The sequence below is a fragment of the Oryza brachyantha genome, chromosome 6 (assembly GCF_000231095.2).
Source record: "Oryza brachyantha chromosome 6, ObraRS2, whole genome shotgun sequence".
NCBI lineage: Eukaryota > Viridiplantae > Streptophyta > Magnoliopsida > Poales > Poaceae > Oryza > Oryza brachyantha.
In genome coordinates, this window is record NC_023168.2 from 19,445,096 (window position 1) to 19,456,497 (window position 11,402).

An 11,402-nucleotide genomic window follows, 5' to 3' on the forward strand; every position below is an offset into this window, starting at 1 on the left:
ACTTTTTTTAAATAATACTTATCCATCCAAATTATAAGTATTTCTATATATTAACCGAGACATCCTTTTGTTCATATAAGTAACAAAAATACTTACTCTTTTTAAGTTTATGAACGAATAGATTATGCAAGTCAGCATGTGTGATCGCCAAATTCCACCAAGTGTCCACAATACATATATAATACATACACCATCGAGCAAATTTACCCCCAAACAAATAATTTAGAAAGTAAATATATGCATCACACACATATATATAATATCGCATATCCCCATCAATATATATGTTTGGATCGCAAGAAGATATCGATCTATCGTGCACTGATGATGGCCACATTTGCAACAGGTTTTCCTTGATCAATAATCTTTGACATCTATCAAAAATCTTGCCACTTTTTTGTTCACATAGAAGAAGAAAAAAAGGACTGTTTCAGAAGAAAAGTACTTAATTAGTTCAGAGCACACGCTGCATTCAAAAAGATAGGGTGTTTAATTTGCTTTCATATAAAGCTTGATGGATTTCAGGTGAAATCGACGGGGTTTTTCCATATATGCATGTGATTATAGCCATACAGAATATGGTTTGTCTCAATCTTCCAAATATCAAACGGCCCGTGAAAGGGTACCCCGAGTCGTTCCCTACTCTGGTAGATACTACTCCTAGCTAGATAGCACTTTTAGTACTTTATTAGCTTCATCACCTCTTAACCAAGTAATTTGCAAAGCTGAAATGCGTGTAAATCAAAATAATGCCATTTCTCGCGTGAAAACACAATACAACTCCACTTTGCATTTATTATCTTGATGAAGCTTCGGCCATCTATGCATTGACGGATTCGCCGAACATGGAATTCTTTTTGTGAGTAAATTTTATAAAACTATACATAATTTAATAAGATTGTCATAAAACCATGTATTTGACCCCAGCTAGCACAAAACTATAGATTTAGAGATGATTTTATCCCAAAATACAAATTTAAATTATTCTATCACAAAACTATATATTTGCTACCATCTTTCTCACAAGCTACAAATAGATGTCGATTTTATTACAAAACCACCCAAGGTATAGGAATGACATGTCTGAAATATATTGTCTTGTGAAAAATATGACACTAAATTTATAGTTATGAGATATGACGAGTTAAATATATAGTTGTATAAAGTCATTTCTAAACATGTAGCTTTATAATACTTTGGCTTAAATTTATAGTTTTAGGACAAGGTTGTTAAAGTATTTGTAATTATGTGAAATTTACTTTTGTATTTTTAATTTTTTTATCATTTTTATTCCTAAAATCATTTTAACTTTTATTTTAAAATCTAAACCCATTGACTACGTCATCTTGCTAGGTATGCCTAAACATTATTAACACGCCATGAGAAGTAGGTGTGGCAGCGTTTTACGGCCACACCGGTTATATTAGCGTAGCAAGGGTTCTGTCATGTCAATCTAATTGGTGCAGCTAAACTCCTCACGACATGATAATGCAGTAATGCCAAAAGGTCCAAATTTGGTAATAATGTTCGGTGGAGTTTAGTTTTAAAATTAAAAATTAGAAAGGTTCAAAATAAATTCCCTAACAGGTTGGTCGCTCATGTTAACTGGATCTGATCATTGAGCAGTTATACGAATTGTTTTACCATGACAGTACATTTCTATTTAACATCATAGATCACGATAAACTTATTTATTCCATATGTTATGCGAATTGATACTCTCAACCTGCTTTTATTGGAATTGTAACTAAGACCCCAATTGATTATACGAATTTTGGAATTACTACATCCTAGGAAATTATCTTTTACTTTTTAAATATCAACAACTTAATAATGCAACGTGCGGGTTAACGACCACTCCCTCCGTCCCAAAACAAACCAATTTTTCACCTTTTACCTATAATGTTTGACTTTTCATCTTATTCAAAGAAAAATTACGATTAACATTTTTGTTTTTATTAGATGATAAATCATGAATAGTAATTAATGTGTGACTAATTTTTTTTCAATTTTTTAAAAAAATTAAATAAGACGGATCTTCAAACGCTAGACACGGGAACCGAATAGTTGATTTATTATGGAATAGAGGGAGCAGTCAACATAATTCGGTCTAAAGGACTGATCTAGAACGCAACATTGTAAAATTTTGACAAGAATCGACTCAATTTCGTAGAAAAAAAACACCCTCCACATTCTAGATCGAGGAGGAAACAATGAATTCCTTTTTCTTCAGAATAAAAATTCCTCACAAAGATCAAGACCAGCAGCCATGGTCGGTTGGCCACACAATGGACACAACACAAACCGCTCTTTTTTTTCTCCTTCTCCTTCCCCCTCGGAGTGTGGAGTCAGCAGCGCACGTACGCGCAAGGCTGCGGATGTGTGTGCGTCATGTGGCAGCCGGAGGAAGAAGACGACGCCAAAACTAACCCATGAAACGAAAGCTCCTGCCCGTTTGGTGATTTGGCGCCCTCTCTCTCTCTCTCTCTCTCTTTCTCTCTCACTCCGCTTCTTTTTGTGAAGCCACCTCCCACGTTTTCCCGTCTCCTTAACTGCTTCTCTCCTTCTCCTTCCCTTCCTCCTCCTCCAACCCAACAGTGGTGGTTGCGCTCGGAGAGGGAGAGTCTGACGGCTGCAGAGTTCAGCATTCGAGGCCTCAGAAGCCCAGGTGAAACGAGCTGCCGCGGGAGAGAGGGCAAGAGCAGGAGAAAGTTTCGGTTTTTTCTTTGTTTTTTTGGTTTTTACACCGTTTCCGGCGACGGCGGCGGGCGCACGGCCGGAGCGGTGGAGCGATGGATGTGGAGGGTGGTGGTGATGGTGCGCCGCCCAGGCGGTGGAGTTCTTGGGTAAGCTTGGTTCTTAGCTTGCTCTGATTTCAGTTCCGTTTGATTTGGTTGCTTTTGGTGCATTTTCTGGATGAGTTCTTTGGGTGGCATCTTGGGTTCTTGAATTGTGTTGCTTTGCTGCATTTCTTTCTGGAGAGACTGTTTTTTTAATCGAATTCTGTAATTTTGCGAGGATCTTCTTTTTCTGCCCCAGTAGGAAGGGAGAAGAGACTCTGAAGCTAAGTTTGTAGCATATCTCACTTCTTTTCGGTTCTGAATTTAGGTGGTAAAGTTGGTTGGTTGTTCATTGTTAGGACTTGGATAGCCTATCCTCAGTATTGTGCATTGGTTGGTAGTTGTAGAATGATATGTTATGCTTTTCTGAATCTGATAAGAGGAATCCATGATCAAGTAATCCCAAGATTCCATACACGAGATGGCGCCAAGAAATCTTTGTAAAGTACTTTATTCTTGCTCTGGGTTCAACCTGTTGATGCAGTCCATTTCTTACGTAATACTACTTGTTGGTTTACTTACTATAGTCATCAGGTCGCTTTTGATGGTCACCTGGTCAGATTGGACATTTCCTTTCAACTCGCTACTGTAGAATTTCGGACTTTTCAATGAGCTTTGAATGCTATCTTGTTGCCTATATTTGAAGTTTTCTCTTTCTAGATATTCATTTTGGTCTTTGTTTGAATCAAGTACTTACCCGGTAAATTAAGAGTTGATGCTACGGATTACCTCACCAAATGGTCACAAACATGAAAGCATGGCACTGTCTGTGTGTTGTTAGGGATGGCAGAAAGGAACACTTCTACTGGCATACCAGAGCTTTGGAGTTGTGTATGGTGATCTCTGCATCTCACCTGTGTACGTGTACAAGAACACCTTCTCTGGAAAGTTGCGTCTTCATGAGGAGGATGAGGAGATCCTTGGGGTTCTATCTCTGGTCTTCTGGAGCCTTACTCTTATACCTCTCTTCAAGTACATCATCCTTGTTCTAGGAGCAGATGACAATGGAGAAGGTGATTTCAGAGTCCAATTTGTACCCATGTTTTTATTTGGTCAGATCAATCATTTCAATGTGCAGTACTTAACAGGCCATTTTGTCTTGTGTTGTGTGACATGTAGGTGGAACATTTGCTTTGTACTCATTGTTGTGTAGGAACTCCAAGATGGGCCTTCTGAACAACATGCATGCTAACCATGGTTCTCTATCAGCATACAACAAGGAGGAACCTTGTAAGGAATCGAGGAACAGCATGCTCATCAAGAATTTCTTTGAGAAGCATTATTCGCTACGCGTTATGCTGTTGCTGTTTGTTCTGATGGGTACTAGCATGGTTATTGGAGATGGCGTCTTGACCCCAACAATGTCAGGTACTGAGCTCTGAAAGACTGAAACCGAAGCTTTGTAGTAGAAGTCAAGGCACAGATTTGTGCTTTGATCATTTCCTTTTTTGTATTTTTAGATAATGAAACGTTTTGTAAACCAACAAAATTCTGCGAGCATATTTTAAATTGCTTGGGGAATATTTAAATTGCTCGTAGCTTTGCTTTTGACTGACAAGGTGGCCTGTTCCTTTCTGCAGTGTTGGCAGCAGTTTCTGGGCTCAGAATTAAGTTTCCAGAACTACATGAAAGTAAGCAGCTGATATAAAGGTTTACTGGTTACTCCTCTTAGCAGCACACATTTAACTTACTCCTAGTTTCATTTTTTTAATCTTCTGAATCCCCATTTTCAGCAGAAAATACAACTGATCAGCTCCTATCGTACTTCTCCTGCAGATTACACTGTGCTCCTTGCTTGTGTCGTTTTAATTGGGCTTTTTGCATTGCAACACTATGGAACACGCCGTGTCGGATTCCTATTTGCTCCAATCTTGCTTTCCTGGCTCACTTGCATTGGTGGGATTGGCATATATAACATCATAAAGTGGAACCCTAGTGTCATCCGTGCTCTGTCCCCGTATTACATATACAACTTCTTCAGGAAGGCTGGCAAGGATGGCTGGAGCTCACTAGGAGGGATTGTTCTTTGCCTGACAGGTTCACATTTTTTTATCCTTTAATTTTTGGGCTAATCACTTGTTTTTGCTGTAACATGCTTAGTTATAGCTATAGATTTTCAGGTGCTGAAGCAATGTTTGCTGACCTAGGTCATTTCTCAAAGCTTTCACTGAGGGTAATGTGCTTTTCAGTGGTGATAGATTCTGTTTTGGTAGCTGGAAGAATTAGGATGATAATATTTACACTCGTTATTTGGTTTTGCCATGACAGCTTGGATTCACAATTGTTGTATATCCTTGCTTGGTTCTGGCTTACATGGGTGAGGCTGCCTATCTGTCCAAACATAGGGAGGATCTCCAAAGTAGCTTTTACAAAGCTCTTCCAGGTGAGCTGTTAACTTTTTAAGCAATTTTACAGTTCTTGAGAAGGTATTGTGAGATACCAAAATTTTAGTGTGAAATTTGGTACCTCCTAGTACCTAGGTACCAAGAAGTACCAAAATTTTATACCTCTTGGTACCTTGTCAAGAACTATAAAATTGCTCTAACTTTTTTTTGCCAGATTGCTTCAGATTTTTCAGTGTCTCTTTTTCTTCATATTCTCAAAAAAGCAAGTATTGATTTTTGTATGTTGTAACATTGCATTTATCAGTCAAGATTTTTGCATGGCCCATGTATGTTAAGATCTGGAAAAATCTGACCCGGCCCATTTATTCCACAAATGTGCTATGGGCCGTGCATGGGGAGAGTATTTCGGCCCAAAATTTACCAAGCTCAGCCTAAAACAGATTCTTTAATTTCACAGAGCAAATTCAGTGTGAGATCAGATCAGTCCCGAAACAAAAGGCCCAAGTGAACATAGTGGGCTAGAATTGGATCGAAATTTTCAGCTTGATTCCGATTTCTGGCCATAGTTTCATCTGATGAAGGGGTTGTTTGTATTGATGCCAATTTTTGCCCTACCATAATATTGTTGGTGCCAAAATATTGCTAAGTTTTGACACTACCAAATTGGTACAATTTATACTAGTATGAGCAAAAATTATTAACAATCCAAACATACATGTGTATTTTTTTTATACCATTCCTGTATTAATCTCGCTTTCCCTCGTGGATCTGTGTCTTTTGTTGGCTTGTATTATCAAAAAGTAATAGCATCAAAACAGTATAAAAATGTGTATTTGTTTTAAAAGAAAATGTACCTCAAACCTAAGATCTAAATATCTAAGTAACTAAACTACGAATATGCTCTATTTTGGAGAGTGGCCCTAACCGCCGTCGCTGATGATCGAAAAGCGATAAACTCATCTATAGAAGATTGTTCGATAACTCTTGAAGAGTAGCCTCACCAGCCCGTAATCATAGGTCAGCCAAGGTTTCAATGACCTACTCGATCGACAGGAGAGCTAAAAGAATAGAAACCGGCTATGATTAGACCACTGAAAATTACAACTAGTATCAATCAAGAAACTTTCACTTCTTAGAGAAAAAAAATAGAGAGACAAATTTCAAATCTATATGAGACTTTCATGCGATTGATGAGAAGTTTTAACGTCTGAATAGAAATTTATTTTTACTCGAGATTTGAAATTTGCTGATAAACTTTCATCGGGAATACAAATCGTATATTCAGAATATATGAAAACCTATCCCTATTAATAAAAATTTAACAAACATATGATATTATGTGTTTGATGGTTATAAAATAGACAAACAATTCATTAGAATTTAGAAGTGAATTTAAAAATCTACTACTATAAAAGGGAGTGGTGGTGGTGGTAAATCTGCCACCTGCCCCACCACCAACTCCCTCCTATTTTCCCTCCTATTTTTTAAAAGAAAACATAACTTAGACATATATATCAAACCAGTTTATTAATTTTAGTTTAATAATCTACTAGTGATGTTTTTAATAAGATCTTGTTACAACACATGGGTAATATGCTAGTAAAGAGAAAAAGGTGTGAGCAACAGATCATTTGGCCCATGCAGCCTGGCTACCTCAAGGCTCAAGCGACATGCATCCGGAGGTGGCGAGCCGGAAGGGGAAATGAAAATTAGAGCACCCACCTCTAGAAAACCATGTGACAAGGAAACAAAGAAGAAATACATACAATATGATTTTCCTTTGGAGAAAGGGGCAATCCTTTGATAAATCGAATAGTCCTCAATATTCAAAAGAGTTGACATTTGTTGAAGAGATCCTAGTTGTCCCTTCTTCGTCCCAAAGGTAGCTACGCAGATAGTCATGAGGTATCTCGCGAAACTAAAAGCTAGAAAATTATCTATAATATCCTAAAGCCATATATAACTATATGTAAGGGGTGTTGTACGTAGTTTTCTCTTTTGTATCCTATCTAGGTAATTAATAATGTAAAAGGGATGGGGGTTACCTGTTAGTCAACGGCCCTAGAACATTGGCATTGAATATTCTTCAATAGAAACTAGTGAACGCACATTTACCTTTTGAAACACATACATATTAACTTTTCCTTGCTAACCTAACTAAAGATAGACACATTTCTATATAATTTTCAACTACTCCTTCCATTTCATATTATAAAATATTTTGATTAAGTCTAGACTTAACTATATATATATATATATATATATATATATATATATATATATATATATATATATATATATATATATATATATAGCCTAGCTACGGTAAGTTGTAACTCACGGGCTCCTCCGTGAGTCGGGGTCTAAAAATATATCAAATCACCTCTAAATTTCGATTTATATGGCTCACTAGATTCTTCATATCAAAATCTGGTGGCACGCAAAAAGTTTTTATTTTTGGAGTTTTTTAAGTATTTTTTTGAGATTTTTAAAAGTGACTGTACTATAATAATAAAATAATCAATGGGTTATGTATCACTTTTAAAAATCTTTAAAAAATACTTAAAAACTCCAAAAATAAAAAAAATTTGCGTGGAACCAGATTTTGATATGAAGAATCTAGTGAGCCATATAAATCGAAATTTAGAGGTGATTTGATATGTTTTTGGACCCCGACTCACGGAGGAGCCCGTGAGTTGCAACTCACCGTAGCTAGAATATATATATATATATAAATCTAGACCATATTAAAAAGTTTTAGATCGTGAAACGGAGACAGCAGTACTTTAACATGTATGTACTTATGTGTTAATTCCCCTTAATTTGGTACATATATACGCAGACCGTGTGTTCTGGCCAGTGCTGTTCATTGCAACGTTGGCCACAGCCGTTGGGAGCCAGGCGATCATCTCGGCTACATTTTCCATCATAAGCCAGTGTAGAGCTCTGGGTTGTTTCCCGCGCATAAAGGTGGTGCACACGTCGAGCCATGTCCATGGGCAGATCTACATCCCGGAGGTGAACTGGGTGCTCATGTGCCTCTGCCTGGCCGTCACTATTGGATTCCGGGACACCGAGATGATTGGGAATGCCTACGGTAAGCTCACCATGTATTCTGCTGCTGCTCTATTTTGTTCTCGAATAATTGACATTGCTATTAATGTAGATGATATCATTAGCTTTTTGACAAATTTTGATCATTCGTTATATTTAAAAAGTTTGTGCAAATATGCAAAAGTGTATTTTTTAATTAAAATATTTATATACTTATAGTAATAAATCCAATTACAGTAAATAAATAATAATTATGTAAATTTTTTAAATAAGATAAATGCTCAAGATTGTGTAAAAAGTCAACGGCGTCAAATTTATTAACATATGGATGGAGTATTTAAGTTTAAGCTTTGACCGTATGTCCGAAAATTTATTTAAAAGTAATTTATGGTCAAAAGCGAGATAACTTGGTTAAATTTCAGGACTCGCCGTGATATTGGTGATGTCTGCAACGACATGCCTCATGTTCCTGGTGATCACGACGGTGTGGAACCGGTCAGTGGTGTGGGCGGCGTTCTTCACCGTCGGCTTCGGCTCCATGGAGCTCCTCTACCTGTCGGCGTGCCTCGCCAAGGTCCCCCATGGCGGGTGGCTGCCGCTCCTCCTGTCCCTCGTCACGCTGCTGGTGATGTCCACGTGGCACTACGGCACGGCCAAGAAGCAGCAGTACGAGGTGCAGAACAAGGTCTGCCTGGACCACTTCCTCGGCCTCAGCTCCGGCATCGGCCTCGTCCGCGTCCCCGGCGTCGGCTTCGTCTACTCCAGCACCACCAACGGCGTGCCCCCCATGTTCGCGCACTTCGTCACCAACTTCCCGGCGTTCCACCGGGTGCTCATCTTCGTCTCGCTGCAGACGCTCACCGTGCCCAAGGTCTCGCGGGAGGAGCGGTTCTTGGTCGGGAGGATCGGCCCGCCGGCGAACCGGCTGTTCCGGTGCATCGTGCGCTACGGGTACAAGGAGGGCAGGTGGGACCACTTCAACTTCGAGAACCAGCTGCTGATGAAGGTCGTCGAGTTCCTCCGCCACCAGGGCGGCTCCGGCCGCTCCACCTCCGGCGAGAACGAGATGTCGGTCATCCCGGCGTCGTCGTCCTCCGCCGGCAGCCTGCAGCACGCCGCCGCCACGCCGAGCTCGTGCGAGATCGACGCCGGCAGCGGCAGCGGCGGCGCCTTCTGCAGGAGGAAGGTACGGTTCGACGACGGCGAGGAGGAGGAGGAGGATCCTGGCCCGCCGGAGTGGGGGAAGGCGGAGGTGAAGGAGCTGATGCAGGAGAAGGAGGCCGGCGTGTCGTACATGATCGGGCACACGTGCGTGTTCGCGCACGAGTCGTCGTCGGCGGTCAAGAAGTTCGCCATCAACGTGGTGTACGGCTTCCTCCGGCGGAACTCGCGGCGGCCGGCGGTGGTGCTCGGCATCCCCCACACCTCCCTCATCGAGGTCGGCATGGCGTACAGGGTATAGTAGTATAGTACTCCATCCATGCATCCATCCATCGCTGAAGAGAGCGTAGTACATAATGTAGTTCATAGACTCGATTAGCTTTCACTGTGTGTTCTAACTGGATGATTGACAGATTATGCACAGAGAAAAATTACTTATGTGGATGAATTAAATACTATATTGAGCTAGCAAACTTAGAAAGATGTTATATAAGAATGCTGATGCAACTTTTTTCTTAATATAATCGTACTTGAAGAGTTTTTTTTTTTTTTTGAAGAGTTGAAGTGTGGTAGAATAAACCATACCTCATTTGGCTGTTTACAACATGTACGTAGAAAAGAACAGTACACCCAAGTATGTAATTCCCCCATGTATTTAAGACCGGTTTTGCTAAAAAAAAAATCCTTGCAGCCTCGGTCCTTAGCTCTGCTTACTTATGCTTATAAACTAAATTTTAAATTTTAAATTTGTAGTTGATTTTATGATTTTCTATAGTTTATTTTTTAGTCTTTACTTAGAACACATATAAAAGTTTTATCATTAAATTATTTTCCTGTAAATATGTCTTGACTCTGGCAAAACCTTCAATTTTCTAGTCGTCCAATGCACAAAGATACTCGTGATACACAAGGGTTAAAAAATCACACGTTTAGCGCTGCCAAATCAGCTAGATGTGTTTTTGAATAATTTGATAATATAAGTTACATGTAACTACAGTTATTTACATTATAATTATACTTGGAAATTTTTCATCCAAAAATACTTTCAAATGTTCTATAGATAGCTCCATTTAAGAATGAATTTCCAATAGGATTAACTCTGTGATCCGGCCCAACATCAATCTGGGCCGTGACTCCTCTCTTTCTACTCCGATTCACTCCTCTCTTTCTCTCTCTCTCTCTCTTCCTTCTGAACAAGAAGCAAAATTTCCATGTCTACTTGCAGAATCTTTGGCCCATGACATGATGCCACCCTCGTCACATGATCAATCGACCGATCACCAAATTCCACGGTCAAGTCGCTGCCGTTTTTGTCACCACTCCACCCGCAAAATCTCTTCGCATTCCCGGGATCGCTATCCCCAACAGTGTCACACTCTCTCACCCACACACCACTGCTGCAGTAAACAGCAGCAGTGGCATGGCCTCCTGCTCTGTTGCTGCTGCTGCTTCACCTCCACACACAGTCCACAAGACCAGAAAACGCAGGCAGCGTCGTCGTCTTCGACCCCAACTTGACCCTTGCAGTCTCAGGCTGCAGTGCAGCAGCCATGTCCATCCATCCATGGATGGATGGATCGCCCATGTACAGTGCCATGTGGTGGCGCATTGGATGCAACGTGGTGGCTGACTGAAACAATTGTCCGAGAGCGTGTCCCTGCGTCTTGCTCGCCGGTCGGGCCTCGATTGGGCAATCGGACAGGCGTGCTTCTTCATCAGTGTGGCCTTTTTCACCTCCTGCACATCACATGGCCATGGCCTTTTGCGGCATTGCATTGCACTGCACTGCAGCAGCGGCGACGCATGATGCAGATGCAGAGGTCGTCCTCATCAACTGTTCACCGCCTCCTGCTTCCATGCTCCGATGCCGCTTAAAACCTGCCGGTCTCTGCATGTCTTTTTACAGTGTTCATCGATCCAGCTTTGTCCCAGCAAAATCTCCCCCCAAATCTGTGCACTTTATCTGTATGGATATGCTGCATTTCTAGACCTGTGCAAATTT

At 40.4% G+C, this 11,402-nt stretch overlaps 1 protein-coding gene across 1 annotated transcript; it reads left to right on the plus strand.

Moving 5' to 3' along the window:
• The first annotated feature begins 2,698 nt into the window (after positions 1-2,698).
• LOC102708626 (probable potassium transporter 13) lies at positions 2,699-10,085 on the plus strand. The gene is made up of 9 exons (XM_006656302.3): positions 2,699-2,846; positions 3,622-3,853; positions 3,960-4,208; positions 4,421-4,471; positions 4,617-4,877; positions 4,961-5,013; positions 5,109-5,223; positions 8,028-8,282; positions 8,662-10,085. Exons 1-9 carry the CDS (start codon positions 2,793-2,795, stop codon positions 9,699-9,701), a joined length of 2,310 nt encoding a protein of 769 aa, XP_006656365.2. The 5' UTR covers positions 2,699-2,792; the 3' UTR covers positions 9,702-10,085.
• The last annotated feature ends 1,317 nt before the right edge of the window (positions 10,086-11,402 follow it).

Coding starts and splice junctions, on each gene's coding strand:
- LOC102708626 (XM_006656302.3), top strand. CDS start 2,793: ATGGATGTGGAGGGTGGTGGTGATGGTGCGCCGCCCAGGCGGTGGAGT. Junction 3,854..3,959: donor AGCAGATGACAATGGAGAAG/GTGATTTCAGAG, acceptor TGTGACATGTAG/GTGGAACATTTGCTTTGTAC. Junction 8,283..8,661: donor GATGATTGGGAATGCCTACG/GTAAGCTCACCA, acceptor GTTAAATTTCAG/GACTCGCCGTGATATTGGTG.